Here is a 23,943-nt window from a genome sequence, read left to right on the forward strand (position 1 = left end):
GTCAATTCATGCATTGCCCGAAACAGTCCCATATGAATGCCGCTCCTAAAATTGTGAGGTACTTGAAGAAATGCCCAAGACTTGGGATGCTTCTTTCTCGAAGTTGCAATATGGAAATGACAGCTTTCTATGATACAGACTATGCGACTTGTCCTATGAGCCGAAGATCCATCATCGGTTTCGGCATTAAACTTGGGGAATCTTTACTTTCGTGGAAAACAAAGAAATAATCCATTGTGTCTTTGTCATCAGCTGAAACCGAGTACTGAGCGATGGCTAAAACTACTTGTGAAATAGTATGGATGCGAGGGCTACTTTTGGACCTTGTACAAGTTAAAAGGACCAACTTTGTTATTTTGTGACAATGACGCGACTCTCAAACTTGCGGCGAATCCCATAGTACATGAACGGATGAAGCACATAGAAGTCGATTGTCACTTTACTTGTGACAAGATTCAAAAGAGGATAATTGAAGCAAGAGGAATTGGAATAGTAGAGCAACCTACAGATATCTTTACTAAGCCCCCATGTCAAACACAACATGCATTAAGCAAGCTTGGGGACATATACAAGCCACCGACTTGAGGGGGAGTGTTGGAAAATATGCTTGATTTCTCGATCTTTGATCTGATTAAGATTGCAATCAATTAATTTTGTAAACCCATGATTATATTTGATTCTTCTTGATTCTTTTATATTATCCCTTCCTTTATTATTGGCCTTTATGTACCATATGTTGGGGCTATACATTGAGGAAGTAGTTACGATATACATACAGAATACAAAAATCCTTTTCTCTATCTTTTTCAATTTGTGTCACCTTACATTAGATTACTCACATAATGTTGTGAAAGCAAAACAAAATTTCAAGCATGACAACTCATATTAGGAACATGAGATCTTATATTCTTTTCCAATCATATATTTTGTGATCGGGTAGGCTTCTTAATTAGGGATCTTGTTTGTAAATCCATCTCAAGTACTACATGTTTGTAGCACGAGATATTTATTCACTAAAAAACAATCTGCGGTGGATTGCTTTAGTGAGCCGGATTTGAGATTCCATGTGAAAAAAACAAAAGAAGAAAAAAAAAGTCAAATTTCCCATCAGCCAATCATCTCCCTTCAGGACCCACATTCACAGCTGAGTGCCACTCCCAGAAAAAAGCCAACTTTTTCAGAATGCACGCTCTCTCTCTCTCTCTGTCACTCTCTGTCTCTGTCTCTCCATTAACTTTTCCATTGCGACAGCCAACCGAACTCATCACTCCCCCACTGATTCCGTGACCTCCGGCGGTGGTGGAGCAAACCCACCACCCAAAGTTGGATCCTTCCACGATCCCAGTGAGCAGAACGGCAGCCATGACCTTGTTCTTGCCCAATTCACTTTCTTGATGATGTTCTTGATCACGTTCTTGATCCCCTGAAGTCCACCCCCTGACCTCCCCAGTCCCCACCTCGCCTCTGCCATGGACGCGGCCGCCAAGCCCCACAAGAAGAAGAAGTGGTTCCTCCTCCTCGCCTCCACCCTGGCGCTCTCCACCCTCCTCGTCTTCTTCACCGTCTTCACCTCCTCTGCCTCTGCGCACTTTTCCTCTCAGTTCTCGCGCCGCGCCCGCGTCGAGAGGGAGCTCCCCGTCTTCGTGGAGGCCAAGCTGGAGGTCTCCCCGACCCTGGACGACCCGGTTCCGCGGCTGGCGTATCTCGTCTCCGGGTCGATGGGGGACGGCGAGAGCCTGAAGAGGACGCTGAGGGCTCTGTACCATCCCAGGAACCAGTACGTGGTGCACTTGGACATGGAGGCCTCGGCGGAGGAGAGGCTGGACCTGGCCCGGTTCGTGAGGAGCGAGCCGTTGTTCGCGAAATTGGGCAACGTGAGGATGAGCGCGAGGCCGAACTTGGTGACGTACCGGGGGCCGACGATGGTGAGCAACACGCTCCATGCGGCGGCCATCCTGTTGAGGGAAGGAGGGGAGTGGGATTGGTTCATTAATTTGAGCGCTTCAGATTATCCCCTGGTGACCCAAGACGGTATCCAAAGAGACTTCAACTTCGTTTTCTTGATGTCGTTCCATGATATGAATGCCTCTGTTTCTGCAACCGCCCTGATTTTTCGGATTTCCCCTTCGTGTTTAACCGATCCTTTAAGGTCGTTGGTCTGCTCTGCTGGGCTTAGATAAGCATTTTATCAGTGAGCCTCGAAGCCGAGCTGGTAGTTCTGGAAAACTAGTCTTTGTACAGGGTCCAGACTATATTAATTTACTAACATAGTAACATGATCATGTAAATTGTCTGCTGTGATCGGTCGAACGTTTCTTTTTCCGGGCTATGACTATGTTCGTGGGGATATCAAGTTGATACATTTCGGAACTACTGACGACTTGGTGTCGCCATTCTTAACTACCTCTAGCCGTTTGGAAGGGGGATGGTATTGTCTACTTCATCAATAGTTTCTTGAAGTAGGTAGAAGCCGTTATTTCTTCTTCTGTTCCTTGACCTTTGGGGCTTTTCCTTTTTTTATCTTTCCTTCTTAGGCAACTTGAGGAGAGTGAGTCTATGCTTTGATCTGCTTTCACAATCAGGAGTAGGATATTATTTAATTACTCCTTTGGCAGAAACCAACAGACTTGCTCATTTTTACTAGTCAATCCGCTGACTAACCACCCTGCACCTAGGCTTTTGGTCTCGAAAGGTTCAAAGTGGTTTATTCACTCAACGCCTTCTGCGGTGGGTTATCAAAACATTCTTAGTAGTGAAATGGGTTTTTTTGTCGCCAAAAATTCGATGTAAATGAGCATGGAATCGATATCTGTAGCATATGCCTACTGGTCACTTACTGAAGGTACTAATCATGTTTGTCTTTTCATTGCTACAGATTTGCTTAGCACTCTGTTGACTATACCCAGAAACTATAACTTCATTGAGCATACCAGCGATATTGGTTGGAAAGAGTGTGTGCCTCATCCATTTGTCTTTACCGATTGTGTGTGTTGCAGATATCTAGTGAGAATTTCTAAAGTGCTTGTTGCCTGCTTAATGTCTATAGGTACCAGAGAGCCAGGCCTGTTATGATTGATCCTGGGCTGTACAGGATGCAAAAATCAGATGTCTTCTGGGTCCCAGAGAAGAGAAAAGTGCCTTCTGCATACAAATTATTTACAGGTAAAGAATCCACCGAGCAGATATCTCGTTTCATATGTTATGATTTATTTGTTAAACAGTGTCTTGATGTTGCTTTTAAGGAACTTAAAAATTGAAATGAAAATTTCTCAAAGAACACTAATGCATATTATCTGTAGCACGAATACACGTATTACCCTCTCCACATGCACTATCCCTTGTTCTGTTCCTCCTGGAGTTAGGGAAGTTATACGTAGACCTGATCACCAGTAAGAATATTGAACTTAAATCTTCGAAAATGTCGCAGGTCAATTGCTAGAAATTCGTAATTTTCCTTCGCTCGAACTAGAAGCTGACTAGCTCTTTCAGTCCTGAAGAAGCTCATAGGATTTATATAGCTATTAACAGCTCTATTTGCCCGTAGGAAGTGTGAGTCAAGTTCATAAAGTTCCCTCGATTAGTAAGACTTGTGAGTTAAATTAAGAAATAAAAAATTGCATAGTAAAAAGTTAGTAGCCTCTACACTCGAAATGGGAAAATTTCTGTGGAGTTTAGATGCAATATCATCTGGCATGAGAGAATATTAAGCAAAAAAGTTCTATAATGCTCAAACTAAGTTAATTTCAGGTGCATATGACGCACGATGCCTGCAGTCCTTTCCTAAAAAATAAGCTTTGTGATAAGATCTAAAAATCAAGTCAGAGTTTCTCGCTGTTGCTTCTTTTTATATTTACCTTTCCAGAAGTAGCAATATGCAGATTTAGCAAATGACACGCATATCCATGTAGAACTCGTGTGCGAGTGTGTGATTGTGTTATGTATATGTATACTAAGATGCTGATCAGGCTGAGAGATTTTATCTGTCTGCAATATGTAAAATTGGATCTCTAAGTTAAATTCATTACATTCCACAAGCAAAATTTTGACATTTTCAGCGTGAAATTACTGCAGATGTCTTCTAAACAGTGCCTGTGAACACTTTTCAGGTTCTGCTTGGATGATGCTCTCCCGGCCCTTTGTCGAGTATTGCTTATGGGGGTGGGACAACCTCCCAAGAATTGTGCTTATGTACTACTCTAACTTCCTTTCTTCACCAGAAAGCTATTTCCACACGGTCATTTGCAATGCTAACGAATTCATTAATACGACCGTGAACCATGACCTCCACTTCATATCCTGGGACAACCCTCCGAAGCAACACCCGCATTTCCTCACGCTCAGTGATTTTGAGATGATGGTTGATAGCAATGCCCCCTTTGCGAGAAAATTCGGCAGAAATGAGCCGGTTCTCGACAAGATTGACTCTGAGCTGCTCGGTCGAAGTGCTGATGGATTTTCGCGAGGCGGATGGTTTAACAGTGAGGAAAGCATTAACAGTACATATGCCGATCATGTCACACCCAACATTACAGAGCTGAGGCCTGGTCCTGGAGTTGAAAGGCTTAGGAAGCTGATTGCTGGTTTGTTATCGGGGGATGACTTTCACGCAAATCACTGCACATAGCTAGAAAACTTCCGAGCCAAGGGACTTGTTTTGATCACCTGTGCACTGGAAGTCAGCTGTTAATGAAGGATCACCATAGGAGAAACTAGAGATTCTTCTGGGATTCACGAAACAAGATTTGAAAATTACTAGCTGAAAAATCTGGTTACACGTCTTCTCTGATCTGGAATCTCATTGAGCTGTTCATATCACAAAGGGACAAGTAATATATGTATCGGATCTGGAAAAGTCGAAGATGGAGAAGTTCTTATCTTCAACTGCTGCTTTAAATTAGTTGCGGGAGCGCAAGTTTGAGTTCAACAAGTGTTTGGCACATGAGCTGTTTACTATACTTTTGCAATTCTTTGTATACAACAGAAGCATTATAAACAACTGTAATGGTGTGCACTAAAGGTGAAGGTATACACGACCAACTTTTTTCTTTTTGCCACTGCATGACAGCATTTCTAACCCTCGTCCTTTTCACCATACTGCGCTTCATCAGAAGAGTAAGATTGACAGACATGAAGAAAGATGCTTATTGCAAAAGCAGTTTTCCCCCACAGTTTTATGGATTTACAAGCATGGGATAAGCTACTCAGAAATCATTCCTTTTGTTCCGAATTCCTTTGAGCAGATCGTGATGTAGTCCGAGAAATGTCCATTGTAAATAGAGTACGAAATCCACTTGCTAACGAAATAATACGTTATTTAGCAGCTCAAGTGTGGAAGGTGAACGTGAGGGAATTGCAGATTGTCTCGAACAAAGCTTAGCTAGTGCATCAATGTAAGTTGTACAGACTGAAGTTGGAGCAAGGATGAAGAAAGAGATTCGAACATAAATTTCTCGACATGGTCAATTACTACAGGCAGCAAATGAGATCTGTAACTTAGAAGCAACTTCACAAGTTAGACTTGTAAATCAGTATCATAAGCAAACTTTAAGTATAGCAACAAACTTTTCAAGTGGGTCTCCTATCTACGCCAAGGTAATCTGAAGGAGAGGATGGGACTCCTCCTCAAGAAGCAAGTCGAATCTCTAGTTTGATTCCTATAAATACCAAAGCTCGGGCTCTGTTTATTTTATGGAAAATAAATAATTTAGAAAATATTTTCTCGAAAATAAATACTTGTATTGCTTACAAAATGAATGAACGAAAAATATTTTCATTACTTGCAAAATTATTTAGATATAAATTTTTATTGATAATGAAGATATTTTGTTTTTGTTGAGAAAATAGATACACTTAGGTTGACTCAAATCCTACCACTATGATTTAAGAGCCATAACAAGCCTCGTACTATGTAGAGTGTTGTCCCTTTCGAGTCGAAAGACAATGATGATCGGTCCTCTAGCTGCTGAATTGACTCATGAGGAAGGAATTATGTCTAGTGACTCCAAATCATCCATCAAAAGTTAATGGGAATAAGTGTCCAAAAGGTTTGAGAGCTATTATATGATAACCAATTTAATCAATTTACCAATTTAATCCTAAATCTTTTAACGATTTGCCAATTTAAGCATAAATCTGTTAATTGTGTCAGTTTAGTCTTAAACATTTTTTAAAATTTGTCAATTAAGTCATAAATCTATTATTTGATAATTGGTTAGGAGGACTAAATTGGGGCAGTTAAAATATTTATGACTAGATTGGCCACCATACAACATGAGAGAGAGATTAGGTGCCACCCCTAATGTTGGCAGGGCACCCTCCCATGCTACCACTACCAAGCAATGAACTCATGGCCTTTGTCACCTTGCCACCGCCGCCGCCACCACCTCCGCTACTTGATTGGCCCTATAGGATCTCACCTCCAATAGGCGATGGCCTGCATTGCCCTAATCTCTCATGAGGGCTGGTCGACCATTGTCGGATGTCGGAGGCGACCTCGCTCCTTATTCTCCCTTCATTATTTCCATAAAATTATCGATTTTGAGTGTCATATTAATCCTATGTGGTAAACTTCTGTCACCCAACTAAGTTTCTAATGGCAATTGATCGAAGGATTTAATGCACAAATAAAATGATTTCGATAATGTGATTAAAAATGGTTAATGTTATGAAAAATCCTTAACTGATATATTTGTGACAAACTTACTTGAAATTATTTTTTAACCACCCAAAAACCTAAAATGATACAATCGTGATATATTTATCATTAATTAGTTTATGTTAAATTTGATTAATACCTCAAAAAATCATAAACCAATAAGTATGTGACAAACGAAGGGTAATTCATCCTACTTAATAATTTGATGATAAAATTTAACGAAAATTAATATATGATAAATTTATCATGAGTATACTAGTTTAAGAATTAAGTGTGAGATAATTTATTATAAGTATATCGATTTGAGATTTTTTGCGAAATTTTTTGTGGTATTTATTTATTTATTTATTTCAAAGTAACATAGGCGCCTTAAGTTCCATTAGGGCTTTTGTGGGGTTTATCACATCATATCTCTCTCTCCTCCTTCTTCTCCCCTATTCTTAATTTATTTTTATTTTATTTTAATAAAATTTTTTTCCCGCCTTCGAGCCCTAATTCCGATGGCCACATGAATCTGCACCGCTCGATCCGCAGCTGAAAAACTCCCTCCCTCCTTCTCCTCCCGAGCCCTAATTCGGAATCGGCGATCCCAGCGATTCTCCTCCCGTCGGAATCGGCGCCGGCCTCCGCCCCCTCCCTTCTCCCCCATTCTCCTCCGGCGATGTCGTCGGCGAAGCAGCTCCTCTCCGTCATCGAGTCGGCCCTGCTCGGCCCGTCGCCGCCGACGCCCGCCCAGCGGGTGGAGCTCATGCACGCCCTCCGCAAGTCCCGCCCCTCCCTCCAGTCGCTGCTCTCTTATCCCGTACCGCCCCTCCCTCCCTCCCTCCCTCCTCCTCTCGGAATCGCCTGTTTGCCTGCGGGTCGCGCTTGGGCCGACGATATTTTGTGGGAGAATTTGATGTTTGATTGATCTCTCGAGGGAAAAAGGAAGCTTCTTTTATCTTTTAGTGTAGGCTCATGGTGGATTGGTCAGGTGATAGTGGCGCGCGTCGATCGCGTGCGCAGGTTTCTGATGCTGCTTGCTCGTGCTTGGCCGACGAGAAACTGTAGGAGAATTTGATGTTTGATTAATCTGTTGAGGGAAAAGGAAGCACTTTTTTTTTTTTTTTTTTTTTGAGTTTGGTGTGTGTGTGTATGTATGTATCTAGTGTAGGCTCATAGTGCCACTGGTCATGCGATAGTGACGCTCGCTGATTGCGTGCGAGTTTCTGATGCTGTGTTGGGATTGGGTTTAATGGAGCTGACTTGTTGTTTGCATTTTTTTTTTTTTGTTGAATTCTCGGCTTCTGCAGCCTCCGAAGCCGTCAGATCGAGCGCAGGTTCAGGCGAAAGAAGTGAGGCTGCCGGATTCCTCGCCGATCTCGTTGGACGATCAGGATGTTCATATTGTAAGCTGCTATTGGCTGTGGCTATAGCAAACTTTTTCGTGCAGTGTGTCGTTTTAATTTTTTTTGTCTTGCATTTTGAATATTCTTACTTCGACTTCGGTAGGCTTTGAAATGGAGAATAGGAGAAACCAATTGAGTAGTCGAAATGACTTACCGAGGCAGGACTTTTTTGTGGGGATCTTCTTATGAATGTGCTGATTTTTCTCCTCTCTCCTATAAGCGATTGTCGGATACTCTCTCCTCATGAAGTTCTCATTTTGCTCGTTACGGGAACGATCTATTTGTAGTTATGTTCTCTGCTTCATCTTTTGGGCTGTAAATGATTTTGTGTTTTATTTTTTCTTAACCTGGTTTGATATATGATTGATAGGTGGGTTAATGCCTGTCTCATTTTAAGGCATCCATTGTTTTTTATATGAACTGGGTCTATTGAATTCTCTGATTGATGGAGAAGTTTTAAGTTTTTGGTGCATCATTTGATTGTCCTATCATCGATCCATTTTGTATTATGCTATCTATAGTAGATGATCTTTCATAGATAAAGAGATAGATCTACTTTCTTATACACAATGCAATCCTGCCATTTCCTTTTCTGTTATTGCGTGAATGCAATTTGATTTTGTTTTTGTGACAATGAATAGGCTCTGAAATTGAGTGATGATCTTCACCTAAATGAAGTGGAGTGTGTTCGATTGCTTCTTTCGGCCAATCAGGAGGTAGTGTTTTTACACATCTTTATACTTCAGTCTCTTTTTGACTAATTTTATATGCAATCTGCATTTGTGGTTATATTCTTACCAATTTAATTTATTCTTCTGCCTAATTGTTTTGGTAACTTTGTCGGCAATGATATCTATGTGATTTCCCAACTGCTTGCTCTGGAAACTTCTGGTGTCACTCCTAGTGGGGTCTAATGGGAAGAGAGCCCCTAGAAATTTTGCGTCTTGCGGCTGGACTCTGGTATACTGAGAGAAGAGATCGGATGACAGCCTTATATACACTCTTGAGGGTACCTTCTCATTCTTATATAGAATTTTCTTTTGTCATAACTTGAAACTCTTATCCCTTATATCGCCTTTTCAGGCTGTTGTGCTAGATCAAGGATTTGAACCCGATATTCTAGCTGACATTCAGAAATACCTGGAAGAACTTATAAATCTCGGTCTTAGACAACGGTTCATCTCTTTAATTAAGGTTAGTACCTCAGAGTCTTCAAGGATACATTTCTTTGTGCGATTTGAAGTGAATTTGCTATTTCCTTTTATGTGAAGGGGTTTTATATGCCGTCTTCACTGTCACTGAATGTTTTTGTTTGTGCGATCTATTGTTGGTTATTATTGTGTGTTGTAATACAGTTTCAACTCTCACTAATTCTTGAGATTGCGGGTCTCATCTTATTTGGAGATCAAACTGACACGCTGATGTTGTGTTTCAACTTGGGGTCTGTGATTCTGGAATGGTGGACAGTTGCTTTATTTTCTGCTCGATGAGATGCAGTAGATTCAAATTGTTTTCTGATTGTGCTTTTTTGAGCTATAGTAAGATCATAGATTTAAAGGATTTCTTACTGATGAAAAATAGATATCAGTGGCTTTTCCATATGTTTGTGAAACATCTTCTAAACACTTGATCGTCTTACCCTCTTGTGTGGTGATGCCACGCGTCAACAAATAAACGAGCAATCCTTTCTTTCTTTACGTCTTTGTTCTTCGACTTGTTTTTGCTTTCTTCCTCCTTTTTCTTTCATTAGTTGAACTATTGATGCATGTCTTCCTTTTTTAAGCAGGGAATTCACATAAATTAGCCTTGGTGTGGAACTCACATAAGTCATTAAACTATTATGATAATTATGATTTAAGCATTGCAATTGTCACCTTTAAGTTTGTGAAAAATAAATATGTTTAGATGTCTTTCTCCTTGGTCGAGTCTAAAGGAAAAAGATAAGAACATGTAAAGAAAGGATGCTCGATTGATGACATTCTGGATTTATTTACAGAGAGACAATGGGAGATTTTTTCTTGGGTCAAACCAACAGAAGATTGGTTGTGCTTGGTGTAATTATATAAGAAGGAGCTGAATCCAAACTCTCTGCCTCTAATGCTTATTATTTGTCATTCATCCTAAAAGGGTTTTAATAGTCAGAGGGAATAGACTAAAAGATGTGATGCTGCAATGTTCATTGATGAACAATTGCAGTAAAGGTTGGTCATACATTTGCAGAGTTTTCTTTTACACAGAGTGTAAAAAGGAACCAATTTTGTGGACGTCATGGTAGCTTTAGCAATACCATTGTTAATATATCTCTACTTTTTGCATTTCTTGCTCAAAAAGATTGATGGAAAAATGCACAAGCGTTATTGTTACAAACTGAGACAAATGTGTTATCTGGCCTATGAGTTGTAACTTCTGCACCTTTGGCTTTAACCTAACCCAGTAATACCACATAAATTGCTGCTAATGAGTTCCTAATGCATCAGTTTTATAATGGTTCTTATTCCTGTAATTCTTAAATGTGAGGTACTTGATCTCCATTTGGTGTTTACGACTTCTATGCAGTTGTTGAAAATAACATCAAGGTCAACTGCTGTATTATTTTTCCTTCCTGGTATTTTTCTTTTTCAGTTGGCGAAACTTTTCAACAATTCTCTACAAAATCTGGTGGCGACCTTTACGGCAGGATATTTGTATTCTGCATAGTCTTCCAAGCCACGTGAAATGCCCACCAAAAGAATTGCCTTATATATCATAGATAGGCAGCTCACTGGAATGATTGCTACTCTAAATTTGGCTTTTGTGTTGCTCTAATATATGACAACCTACCTGATTAGTGCAAAATCACTCTGCTAACTAATGCTTAAGTAGCAGATTCTTCTTTTGCCATTACTGCTGTAATGTCTTTAAGGATTTTGTTTTTTAATTGATATATGCTCATTAGGGAGTGTGGGGAAGTCCTGAAAGAAAACATTTGAGTGTTACGTAACCGAACTCTTTTATATCCTTGTTCCTGCTGAGTTAACAAGCTAAATTGCTGAGTTTCATGCTAGGAACTCAATCGGGAAGAGCCTGCTGGTTTTGGTGGTCCACAGTGTGAACACTATATTCTAGACTCTAGGGGGGCTCTTGTAGAGCGGGCAGCTGTGGTTTCCAGGGAAAGACTCATTATTGGACATTGTCTTGTCCTCTCTGTTCTCATTGTTCGGACAAGTAAGATGGAAAACATTTATGAGATTTGGCTGTTTGTATACAAGTAGATATACAATAGAATTTGCAGATCAAAGGCTCTGCATCTTTCTTTTCATTTCTCTTTCTTTTTTGATATCTGTGCAGCATATTTATTGTTTAATCCCGAATCATGTTTCTTTCTTCTACAACTGAAAGAAATTTGGTAAATGAAATAGAGAACCATTATTAAAAAATAATTATCAAATCACACCCTCTCTGTAATAGGTAAAATGCCTCTTTTCCTATCTAGCCATGAATTTTCCTTAGCAAGATCCTTGCTCTAGATTTTTTCTTTGAAAACTATTTTTCTTTGTTTTTTACTCTCTTTCCTAGTGTAGAGATAGTATACCACTTAACTGAGAAGATTTGAAAAGCCGGTTTGCATTTTAGAGAGGAGGGAAAAAGATTGGGGGGGGCTTGGGGTTGCATAGGGATTGTGGCAGTGACTTAAACTTTGGCTGCCAGCCAGATATCTCAAATTAGAAGAAACTTAAGTTGGATTGTGTTTTCTCTTGGATAAGGTGGTGGGTTGGTTCCTGGCCTAGAACCAGAAACGAACCCTATGACCCCCAATTCCAATTCCAAAAGTGGGACTGAGAAGCAAACGGGTCCATTCTTATGTTAAAAATTTTTGTAAAAAAATATGAAGTTACACCATTTCATTACAAAAAACATTCCATGGTTCAAATTTTGATGGTTGCAAAAGTTTTTTTTTTCCCCAAAAGAGGCGTCAAAACAGGTTCAAGACCAGTTCAACTTGGGAACTGGCCTGGGAACTGAACCAGTCCTAGATGTAGGATCCTGGAGTTGGGAATTGAACCAGTTTTCCCTGGAATGGCTTGGAATTGACCAGGATGGTTTTGGCTGGTTTCCAGGTTTAATCGGACCTGGTATTCACTCCCAAGTTCTGGGTTCGGTGAAGTTTTATTGGGTTGTTACCTATCAGTTGGTTTGAGAAATCAGACCTGCATTTACCGGGCTAAATCAGAGTGAATAAATTAAAGCCGATGCTGGGGAAAGTGAGGTATCTCTTGAAGGGGGATTGGATCGATTAATTTGATGGATCATCCGCATATGCTCAAGGGGAAGAGGTCAGACTATTTGATGTGAATATGGCCATTCATGTCTGTGGGGTTTCTTCGAAGTTGTATAACTTTGGAGGTATTCAAAGGGCTGATGAATCATGAAGGCTATAGACTTGGCTAGCTTTTCTCCTGGTTGAGTCCTATAATTGTCCGTTACCTCTGTGATACGAGATTAAACTGTGGTTACTATGAGCTAGATATTTGAAATTGTTAACCCTTGAGCTCTCTGAATACGCATCATACTGAGTGTTGGGTAAGACTGAATAGTATTTTAAGAATCTTTGGAGTTTCTCTGAAGATTTTAATTGCAAGGAACTGGTCGTTATATTGTTTCAAGAAGTTGAAATACTGCACATTCTATAGGATAATCACCCGGTCCTGAATAATTATTGATCCTCATGCTGTATTAAACCTCCACTGACTTCTCCAACACCCACTTTACACAAATTGATTACATAATTGGATCTCTAATGACTGTCTGCAATTGAATATATGCCTTGGCAGTACTTTTCCCAGGATGATGACCTGTTTGTGGCTGTGTTAGATATTCTTTGGGAGTGCAAGGGAGTGCAAGGAAGTGCTAGAGTTCTGTATTTGATTGTTAGAGTTAGTTATTTGCAATGGACTACTTTCTCCAGATCTTAGCATTGGGAGCTCCACATTAGATCTTTCTGGTTGATTTCAGAAGATTCTTACTGGAAATTCAAAATTAATTGGTGCAGCCTTCAATATATAGACAATTTGATCATTCCCAAGTCCTAACCAAGCTTTCACACATTTCAGCCTTTAGCCTCATGCTTTACTATCTTGCTTATGAAAAGCAGTTGCATGTTATTCTTCCAACATCAAGTAGATGGGAAGAGGACTAGAATTTGTAGAGTATGTTCGCTACCTTGACGAGGACATCTTTGATTTTTGGTATGGGTGGTCTTTGTAGGTTCATTGAGGATGAAGTAGAGGTACTGGAGGGTGTAGTTGGAGGTCTAGAAAGGGAAAGAAGATTCCCCTATATATATTTTTTTGTTGGTATGTGGGGACAAAAATGAAGACTATTTTGTTTGACTTTCTTTAGTAGCTTTCCCGGCAATGATTTTTGTTGTCCAAGGATTGACAGAATAGTGATGGTTCCAGACTAAAATTCTTGTAGTTTAAATTTTGTCATGCAAAGCTACCCCTAGTTACTTGGGGTACCCTACCTTTGGAACGTGGAATCTGCCTAAGACCTCTTGGAGCATGACATTGACCACCTTTCTAATGAAACAATGACTGATCAATTAATGGTTAGATTTTATCGTCTACGTTGAAATAGTGACAATTTATGACTTAAATACTTCACAATAGTTAATGAAATAGTAAGTTCTTGAATTTAAAGATATCAGACAGTTAAAGATAAGAAATGAGATCATTTTTTTTTTTCAAAGAGGAAAAATAGCTAGTGAAAAGCAATCAAGTTAAAGTGATTGATATTAAGTTATGGATCTAGAGATTTTGGTCTTTAGTTAAATATGTTACAGCAGAACCTGGAACATGGTCCGATGCCTTGGGTATAAGGCAATTAGGGTGGGGATAATCCTACACTCAGGAACCTATATGCACTCATACATTCCAAGATTTTGACCCTATATATTAGGTATCTCCAGGAAACCTTTTAGATCATGTTAGTTTTGTAATTTCAATGGTTTTAGATAGAAGTGTAGAATGACACTTTTTGAGGGAATAAAGTAGGTCTTCTAATATGAGGAGTCTTGATACTTGACCATTAATGCGATTTAAGTATGACTAGACTTGATGCAATCGATCTAATAGCTTTTTTGGTCATGTAAGACAATGGCTAGTGGCTCGCGTAAGAAGCACCTTTTGCCTGTCCCATGATAAAGTCTGCGGCTTGAATGCTGGACCTTCCTTCTTCAAAAGAGAGTAGATGCTGCTGAGGAAACAACTTCTTGCAATGACCTGAGAGTTAGTGGATACATAGGTCGTAGATGAATTTTGTATAGCGAAAGGCTTTCTTTGGTGCCATATCAATTTAAATTTCTTTTTATAATTAAAAGAATGCCATGCATTGGAAATTAAAGTTCTTTACTTCTAGAATACTTAAATAAAAGAGCGCTTACAATGCCCTTTTTTTAGGTGCCAAGGAAGTCAAGGATATTTATTCTATTTTGAAAGACAGTGCTGCTGAACTCAATGAGAATAGTTCCACTACCAAGCAGCAGGTATGTTAATATATAGTGGTTGATGAAAGCAATGGTGGTTTCTGTTTTTCCTATGGAATCAATTTTTTTAAGGTTAATATCTTTCTGGAGATGGAAGGCATTCTGTAAAACTATATTACCTACTGATAATTTTCTGTTGTTTTTGCAGATCGCATTTAGCCTTATTTTCTCACTTGTAATTGCTTTCATATCGGATGCTTTGAGTGCAGTACCTGATAAAGCGGCCATCTTGTCCCATGATGCTTCGTTCATAAATGAGTTCCATGACATTGTAAGACCAAAAACAGAGTGATTTTTGATCTGTATGAAGTGTAAGCAATTTGTTCATTTTCATGCTTGCTGTAGGTAATGACTTCTGGAAATAATGTCGATACTTTTCTGGATGGTGTGAGACTTGCTTGGGCTGTACACTTGATGCTGATTCAAGATATGGTTACTCCTAGGGAGCATGTCCCAAATGCTTCATCAAATGATCTGGAGAAGATTTTTTCGTGCTTAGAAGTAATTTTCAAGAACAACGTTTTCCAGTCATTATTGGACAATGTTCTTCGAACTGCAGCCTATCAGGTATTGTAGTTGTCTTTTCATCCTGATTTACATCTAAGTTCATTTCAGTCAAGGCCATTCTTTGAAGTAGGTAGGAATGTGAGTGTCGATTGTCAACTTTACAACTTTGTAATTGGAGTGTTTAATACTTTTGTAAAGAGGTTTTATTGGTGGATTGAAAGCAAATGGAAAGAAAGTATTGGTAATGAGAGGATTGAAAGTGGAAGGGACCCACAAGAAATGATAATTTTGGCTTTTCTTTGTTTTTAGAATAGGTCCATTGTTGATGAGCCACCTATGTAATAATTTTGGCTTCAGATAATAGTTGACCTGTCTTTTAGCTCCTTATGCTTTTAAGAGAACTGCATGTATTCCAAGGCCTGTATGAACCAACTTTGGGCTTAGAGAGGGTTTCAGTTCGTTGTTGGAAAGAAAATGATTGCTAAGGTGATTTCTCTCCTTGTTTTCTGGCTTGTTTGGAGAGAGAAGAACAAAAGGCATTTCAAGGAGTTGAATCCTCATTCGGATTCTTTTAGCGATAATTGGTTGCATACTCTTCACTTTTTATATAGCAGGAAAGTTCAATTTCATACATCTAGTTTGTTGGAAATGTTAGAAACAGTATTTTCTGCATAATTTGTATATGGGTGGCTTCTACCTGAAGCCATCTTGTATGGGGGTGGTCTTGCTTGATGTCTTCTTAATGAAATTCTATCTTTCATTCAAAAAGGAAAAAGTGTTTTGAGGCTGTGAGCTTGACCAATTGGAACAAGAGAACTTCTATTTCCTGTGAAGCTGCAGCATTTTTCCCATATCCTATCTCTACTTTGCTATCTAAGTAAACAATTTAAGGAGTTTCTCTCTTTGTAATTTTCTTTTGGAGATTTATTCTAATGTCAATTAGTGCTCTTGTTGGATATCTTTGGTGCCTGGATTTATTTCACGTCTGCTATACTGCTTATGGTGCCTAGGCTGTGAGATTTGTCAACTTTTGGACCAAGACAAGTGTTATGACTATAACCCTGCAGCATTTTCTCTCATTGTAATCCTTTTTGGAGTTTAATTCTCATGTCTACTAGTGCTCTTGTTGTTGTCTTTGGTGCTTGGATTTTATTGCGTGTTACTATACTGCTCAATCTACATGACCATTGCAATATTGTCATGCGCAAGGATTATTAAATTTGCATTTCGAGACTTGATGTGTTTGTATTACTTACATATTATCTTCCCTCTCTTCTGTGCTCTTAAGACTGGTTTCTTTATTGTAACTGTCTTTTGGGCATTTGCTTCTCATGTCTTGAGAATATGGCCAGATACCTAGATGTACTTTTGTTAGGCACTTTGTCGCATAGTGGCATTTTTGAATGCATTACATGTCTTGAAGTAGTTTTTCGGGATCCTGATTCTTGCTGCACTAAAGAAATTATTATTTTTCTTTGCTTTGTTGTCTGTTTCTGGCAGAATAGAATGATTGATGATGGCCAGACCACCTATTTCTTTTGATTCATACCTACATCTTGTTGCTTGTTTGGGTGTGATAAGTCTGTCCTCTTTCTTTGTCTTCCCCTATTGATATTGGACAATTACTGCAGAACGACGATGAGGACATGATCTACATGTATAATGCCTACCTACACAAGCTGATCACTTGCTTCTTGTCTCACCCACTTGCCAGAGACAAGGTTAGTTAGATGGTGCTACAGCTAATTATCAATGCTGATCTTTCTACAACACTCAATCTGAATCTTCCTTTTCAGGTAAAAGAAGCAAAGGAGAAGGCCATGAGCATGCTTATTCCTTACCGAACAGCTGGATCACATGATACTTTTGCGGATAAGAACCTGAATTCTGAACCGGCCATTGGATTTGGTCCTGCACCATTTGTATCTCTTTTGGAATTTGTCAGTGAGATTTATCAGGTTAGTCTTGCAGGGCTTTAGCTAGATGAATTGCTGGGGAACATCCTGCGCTTAATAATATTACTTTTGAAATTAATGGAAACTGTATGATGCTCTCTTGCTTGTTTATGGACAGCATACGGAGAATTTCTTCCTTGTTAGAATCTTCTTATCATGTCAAACTAGAGGCAAGCATAAGTTGTCAAGGGCCTCAAAGCCCACCTCCAGAAGTGGATTTGGATCCTCTCAGCTATGGAAGTTAATATCTTTCTTGTTGGAGGGTGCGGCTAAGCTTCTGAATTAATGACAGTGCTCAAAGAAATAAATAAATCAATACGGCAAAGGATATAGGCCATGAATAATGACTGTCTTTATCTGTGGAACTTCCAAGACTATATATTGATTGTATTAAATACTTTTAAGTCTCAGTTTATATTTTAGCTGAATTCTGCACGTGTTTTGATTCAGAGAGAAGAAAAAGTTGATGCTTTTAATACTATGTTTTGTTAGAATTTTGTAATGATTTGAAAAATGACTAAGTTTGTTCTAATGATTGTAGAGCACAAGTCTCCATTAATTTCTTTAGCCTTTTCTACTTAAATTTCTTTTTCTCCCCTTTAGAATTGTGCTTCCAGAAGGCAAATCATATCTACCCAGATCATAGAAGAGTCCACTGTTTTTGAGAAGACAGAAATGACTTAGCTGTTTACATTCTCTATCTGACGACAAGTTCAAGGCATTTACCTGGTCAAATTGTTCAGGAATACTAATGTTTTTATAAGGTTACATGTTAAATAGTCATATTTCGTAAATCTATGTATTTATTCAGTTTCAAATCTGTCTCTCTTTTTTTCATGTACATAAAGTAGAAGGTGCAACCTGTCACAAAAGAAGATGTGCTTTATGTTTAGATGGTTTGAAGTCTACTTTAGCATGTCTACATATAGCTTCGGCACTTGAAGCTCTTTTTATGCATCTCTGTGTAGGTTAGCTATTCCCTGCTTTTGCTGTAAATCATACTTGCTCTGTCATCCTTTTCTTTATGATGGTATTTTCTTGAAGTTAGTTATGACCATCTTCTTATCTTAATTTGGATCAGAGGGAACCAGAGCTGTTGGCTGGAAATGATGTATTGTGGACATTCGTTACTTTTGCTGGAGAGGACCATACCAATATTCAAACACTTGTTGCTTTCTTAAAAATGTTAAGTACATTGGTATGTCAAGCTTTTTTCCCCCCCGCAATGTGGTGAATTTATCTTTAAGAGAAAATTAGGTACCTTTAATGCTAAAAGAGCTTGTCTATGCTTAGTATGTCATATGTATTATAGTGTCTCATCTGTGCATTCCTGCATTTGACCCAATGCAGTAGTCACTAAACTGGTATTTTCTTCAGGCTTCTAGCCAAGAAGGTGCTTCAAAGGTTTTTGAGTTACTTCAGGGCAAAGCGTTCCGTTCAGTTGGGTGGAGCACTTTGTTTGATTGCTTAAATATCTATGCTGAAAAATTTAAGCAGTCTCTCCTAACTACTGGAGCAATGTTACCTGAGTTTCAAGAGGGGGATGCAAAAGCCCTTGTTGCATACTTGAATGTTCTTCAAAAGGTTGGTTTCTTTTAAATGTCCAAAAATCTGCTAGATAGGGTTCTCATTTCAGCAGTTGAGTTTGCAGGGCATTTGGAGTAGCGTTATCTTTTTCCTTTGATGGCTAGTCATAATTAATTTAATAAGAAACTTCTTAAGAACATGCTCTATTAAGTGAATTCATTATTAATCTTTTAGATATTTATTTTTGAATGCATTTATAGATAGGTGTAATTGAACAAGAGCTATGGTTTCTTGCTGTAGGCGTGCATGCACTTTTGCGTGTACATGTGTGTGCATGGGTGTGGTTGTGGGCATGATGCCCATGCATGTGCGATATTGTTGCCTGTAGGACCATTTTTTCCCATTTCATTGAGATCCAATTCTCCATTAATCTGCAATATCCATGGCAAGGTAGTTAAAATACATTTATTGCGTTAGGGAAAGGAATGATCTCTTTGGCCAGAAATTATAGAAGAGTAAATATTCATCTACTCAAGCAAACACTAAAGGCAGTAGCCTCCAACGTAGTTGCATTCCAAAAAATTGTACATGTATAGGGCACCTCTGCCTAGCATGGTAGCAGAGTAATTAGATGTCACAGCCCAACTGATTGGCCCTGTTTAAGGACTGTGCGACCAGGGCCATCAGGATTGGGATATTGGGTAGGGTCCTTGAGGGTCTTTAATGATTGGATTGAGGATCATAAGATGCTACAAAAGAACGTGAGGCCTATATTGTGAAGTGTTACTTTCTTTAGCACTATTGCATACCTTTTTTTTTTTTTTTTTTTGGGGGGGTGTGAATTTTAGCTCTAATAGAGAAGAGGTGATGGTCAAATTCTTCCATTCCTAATGTCAACTTAAGCATAAATTCTAGATTGTTCAAATAAAACATGTCATTTAAAATTTTGAGTAATTTGCATAAAATTAATACAACAATACTCATACTCAGCCAAAAAAAAAAAAATCCAACAAACTTTCATTGACATCACCCCTCAAAATCAACTACTACAAAATATTTCTAGAATTCACTATTAATATAAACTTCCAACAAAATCCGAAGAATTTAACAACATTGCAAACAAATAGTTAAATAAGTAAGTTCAACAAGAGAAGCAGCATTGTCAACTATAAACTTCATTCTGTTGAATGAAAAGACCAAAAAAATAAAATAAAATCGGATGAATGGAAAATGAAGGAAGAAAATCAAAGAACAGAAGCAGCTTCACTAGTCTTAATATCCAAAGAAAAGGCATTTGTCAATTGGAAAAGAGTTCAGCATGGTGCCACAGTAAAAAAAAAAAAAAAAAAGCAAGAAGGTGAAGTTAAATTAAGGTAAGAGATGTAGGTGAAGTTTTGATTCCCAGCAAAATGCCCTTCCTTTGACGGAAGATGAAGTTGAGGTAAGAGATGTAGATGAAACTTGATTCCCAGCAAAATTGCCCTTCATTTCACTGAAGATGAAGTTTGACTCCCCTTACCTCTGCCTCTACTTCGTTGCTGTCTTCAAAGACATCAGGCCAAATTTTCATTTTATTCTTCAGCAGAAACCTGAATTCTGCTTATGAGATGGGCTCATTATTATCGGATTGGATGTGGGATCCCAATCCAACTCTGATGTCCACAGTCAGTGATTTTTCTAGAAGATCCTGATCGCTCAGTGAAAATTGAGTTGTAGAAACATTTGAATCTCGATCCTGACAACTATGTATGTGAATTGTATTGTCCCTACTTGCATATAGTACACCAACTGACTTAAATGCTTAAAAGCCCCAGATCAAAGGAGCGCACACAGTTCTTTGTTGAATAAGTTAGCTAGCAAGCAAGCAATGGTTCCATTGTTTGTGAATAAAGTTGTACTCCTGTGATTAATGCAAACAATGGACAAGGTGGGAACTTGAGTAGGAAGGTTGAGTAGTTGTAGTCCCTTAAAGGGATTTTGAAGCATATTGCCCCCTAGAAGAGGAGATGTTACATATGCTTGAGATTGCACCGCGCCACAAATAAGAAATATAATAAAAATATATATCTACATCACCGCCCCTATAGTAGGCGTGTACGATCCAAGTGGCCTTGGTGACTCATCCTGAACAAGTCGGATTGTGGGAATCACAGGTTGTGACATTAAGGCTTCTGACTCTTACCAAGTAGTCGTGTCTGAACCCAAGGGGTAAATAGTTGCATGAACCAATCCCCTTCAAAAGAGGGTCACAACACTTGCACTTCAATGGGGTTGCAGTGACTGGTTTGCCCCTTCCCGAAGGTTCCCCAGGGCCTTGTGTGGGGTTATGTAGCTATACCTCAAACAAACATTTATAGTAGGTTTGGGGCTCTTATAAAAACACTGAGGTTGCCATGTTGGTTCCCTGTTCTGACCCTGTTACCAATAAGGAAAGAACACCATGGTGCATGTCTAGAGTCATGCATCCCCTATATTGAGTTATTCTATTACCTGGGCTTATCCAAAATTCTCTCAAATTATTCATTATCATGCTTTACAAAATTTTAATTGACCCTTTAATGTGGATTTCTATGAAAACCACTAGCAGTTTTCTATTTGTCAGGTTTATTTGACTGTTTCAAATTGACGAGCACATGTCTGTCCTGATTTTGCTTATTTCTTCTTGGTGAATAGATTACACTCTGAGGTATTGGCACATTCCTTTAATATTGATAGTGGAGTTGATTATGTTGAAATGGTTACCATGAGGATTGCATACTTCATTACGTTGTTTGGAATGAGAGCACTGATTACTCTTTGGATTATAAGTACTTGTAGCTTACGTTCCGCCTGAATCTTTAAGAGATTGATTCTGTCTCCTCTTTGAAGTACTAACTACTGGAAATTATTGGTTTGCCTTTTGCTTCAGGTTATGGAAAATGGGAGTCCTACTGAAAGAAAGAACTGGTTTCCTGATATTGAACCTTTATTCAAACTCCTTAGTCATGAGAATGTTCCGCCTTTTCTCAAGGTCATCATGGTTTTTCCTGCTTCATTTCTATCTGCGACTTTTTTGGACTAGAGGTCAGAAGTAGCCAATTGTTCATGGCTTTTTAATTTTCCTTGAATCAAGTCTCTGTTCACTTCTACAGGGTGCTTTGCGGAATGCCATAGCTACTTTTGTTCCTGTGTCTCCTGTTCATAGAGATACAATTTGGAGTTTTCTTGAGCAGTACGATCTACCAGTAGTAGTTGGTCCTCATTTAAGGAATGCAGCACAATCAGTTGCACCGGTCAGTTATAACTTACCTTGATTATTGAATTTCTTCCTCCTTTCTTTGTTTATATATTTATTTAATTTTTTATTTTTCGGTAATACTGAGTTGTCTTGTCAACTATATGCCAATCCATATGGTCAATGTATCTAGCCACATAGGATTTTGTCATTCGTATTATTTTTCACATGTTTCGATATGTATTTGTAGTGTACACTTGGATTTTGTTTTACTATCATGAGCTTAAATTTCACTAAACCTAATCTGAATAGCCAAAAGTGGTAGCCTCACTATATGTAATGGGAGTGTTTGATCACATGCAAACACTTTCTTGAGGAACCCTTATTTCTATCATTATGCAATCATCTCCAACTTGCATATAGATATGTGCATTAATCAATAAGCTAAAGGTAACATAAAAAAGATGAAGCAAAGCGAACCAAAAAATAAAGGAAAATAGGAAAGACCAATCATGGGTTGACATGTGGCATATCACCTGTAGGCCATTCCCATTGCTCGCAATTAATGGTTAGGTTTGAATTCTACAGTGGAGCCCCTCATGAAATTTGTTCTTTGGTTCACTTGAAGCAAGCGTGGCTGCAGTGGCTATAACACTTCCTGTAGTTAGGTATTCACACAAAGCTTGGCTGAAAGAAGTGCCTTATTTGTTAAACAGAAGACCATATTTTTTGTGCCTCAGGTCTATGATATGCAATTTGAGTTGAATGAGATTGAAGCAAGAAGTGAACGATATCCATCTACGGTTTCATTTCTCAACCTGATAAATATCCTCATTTCAGAAGAACGAGATGTCAGTGACAGAGGGCATAGGTACTGGTTATCTTATTTCTCAATGTCGTATAACATTTCTAGTTGCCAAAACTTTAATTAGATATTCAGTGGTTTTTTTTCTTTTGCAGATTCATTGGGATCTTCAGATTTATATATGACCATGTATTTGGGCCATTTCCTCAACGAGCATATGCAGATCCTCATGAGAAATGGCAGCTAGTCGTTGCTTGTCTCCAGCATTTTCACATGTGAGTTCCTTTTTTCATTTTCTTGCGACGGTTTCTTCCTGCTTTTGCCCTTTTCCACCAATCATGCGTTTCTTCTTTTTTTCTATTTAGTACAAACATTATTTTTGTAAAGACTAGTGTATCTCCCTATTATCTGCCCTTTATCCTCATTGAATGTTGATAAGCTTTATTTATTGTCTGATTTTCAATTAAATAGAAAATATGGTAATTTTTATATTCTGGACATGCATCACACAGGATATTAAAAATGTATGAAGTTAAGGATGAGGATATTGTCAGTGGCATTGAGAAGTCATCACTCGCGGTGGTCACACAGTCTGCTTCGCTTCAGACTCAGCTACCGGTCTTGGAACTGTTGAAAGTATGTGCTAGTTTTTATTTTCAGTTGGGAGCATAATGGCTGTTATTTGTGTCAACTTGGATATCGTCTTTAGGTTGCATATCTTGTCTGGTTATCGTATAATTCTCACGTGCTTATGTATTTTTTTTTTTCAATAGAAGGAAAAAACTGTAAGTGAGCGCAATGTCGGAGGTATCAGGAACTATTTAAATTTTGCGTTCTCATGAGTCAGGTCATCCCCATAGTGAAGCTGATTTTGCATCTTGCAGAGAAGATATTTCCCTTCTATTTAGATATCTGCAGCCATTTTGTTTCCTATTTAGGATCACATAATCTCCTCTTGGAATTGGCCCTAGTGAATTGCACATGCCTGTGGAAAACGCTCCTCACCAACTGAAGCTAGTTCAATGCCTAAATTGCCTGACCCTAAGTGGATCTGTTCCTGGAATTGTATATAATGCATGATTTGTCGTTCACTGCCAACAACTCCTAAATAGCTTCCAAAAAAGTGCTCTTCCCAACAACTGAGAGCAAATAAGAGAAGTTGCAGTCACAATTGTTTACTGAATGGTTACCTTACAGATTTCTCATTTCAAGATCCTTAATAACAACTTAATTCTTGTCTTCCATTTTGTTTTCCATTGTGATTTTTCAATCTGCTAGTACAACAGCCACTTCTTTTCCGCTTTAGTCTCCTTTTGTTGGTTTCTTCACTTCCTTTTCTTTTTTGTTTTTTTGGTTTTCTTAGAATTCT

General features: G+C 38.6%; 2 protein-coding genes across 4 annotated transcripts in view; both read left to right on the forward strand.

The window, feature by feature from the left end:
- The first annotated feature begins 1,197 nt into the window (after positions 1 to 1,197).
- On the forward strand, positions 1,198 to 5,054 carry LOC104438535 (beta-glucuronosyltransferase GlcAT14B). Its single transcript, XM_010051700.3, has 4 exons — positions 1,198 to 2,031; positions 2,876 to 2,951; positions 3,047 to 3,162; positions 4,107 to 5,054. The coding sequence occupies exons 1-4, from the start codon at positions 1,470 to 1,472 to the stop codon at positions 4,622 to 4,624; spliced, it is 1,272 nt and encodes a 423-aa protein (XP_010050002.2). The 5' UTR covers positions 1,198 to 1,469; the 3' UTR covers positions 4,625 to 5,054.
- Positions 5,055 to 7,281: 2,227 nt separating this feature from the next.
- LOC104438536 (nuclear pore complex protein NUP205) overlaps positions 7,282 to 23,943 on the forward strand; it is a 31,019-nt gene continuing 14,357 nt past the window's right edge. For 2 of the 3 annotated variants that reach the window (XM_010051701.3, XM_010051703.3), the window contains exons 1-18: positions 7,282 to 7,457; positions 7,948 to 8,043; positions 8,685 to 8,759; positions 8,948 to 9,052; positions 9,127 to 9,237; positions 11,088 to 11,247; positions 14,481 to 14,566; positions 14,715 to 14,837; positions 14,912 to 15,133; positions 16,705 to 16,794; positions 16,870 to 17,031; positions 18,110 to 18,226; positions 18,406 to 18,612; positions 21,464 to 21,565; positions 21,687 to 21,827; positions 22,510 to 22,640; positions 22,730 to 22,849; positions 23,087 to 23,210. In XM_010051701.3, the coding sequence (XP_010050003.2) occupies positions 7,317 to 7,457; positions 7,948 to 8,043; positions 8,685 to 8,759; positions 8,948 to 9,052; positions 9,127 to 9,237; positions 11,088 to 11,247; positions 14,481 to 14,566; positions 14,715 to 14,837; positions 14,912 to 15,133; positions 16,705 to 16,794; positions 16,870 to 17,031; positions 18,110 to 18,226; positions 18,406 to 18,612; positions 21,464 to 21,565; positions 21,687 to 21,827; positions 22,510 to 22,640; positions 22,730 to 22,849; positions 23,087 to 23,210 (2,313 nt within the window). In that variant the 5' untranslated portion in view covers positions 7,282 to 7,316. The remainder of the gene's footprint in view (positions 7,458 to 7,947; positions 8,044 to 8,684; positions 8,760 to 8,947; positions 9,053 to 9,126; positions 9,238 to 11,087; positions 11,248 to 14,480; positions 14,567 to 14,714; positions 14,838 to 14,911; positions 15,134 to 16,704; positions 16,795 to 16,869; positions 17,032 to 18,109; positions 18,227 to 18,405; positions 18,613 to 21,463; positions 21,566 to 21,686; positions 21,828 to 22,509; positions 22,641 to 22,729; positions 22,850 to 23,086; positions 23,211 to 23,943) is intronic. The other variant, XM_010051705.3, reaches the window with a different exon arrangement.

This window comes from Eucalyptus grandis, chromosome 3 (assembly GCF_016545825.1).
Source record: "Eucalyptus grandis isolate ANBG69807.140 chromosome 3, ASM1654582v1, whole genome shotgun sequence".
NCBI classification, from domain to species: Eukaryota; Viridiplantae; Streptophyta; class Magnoliopsida; order Myrtales; family Myrtaceae; genus Eucalyptus; species Eucalyptus grandis.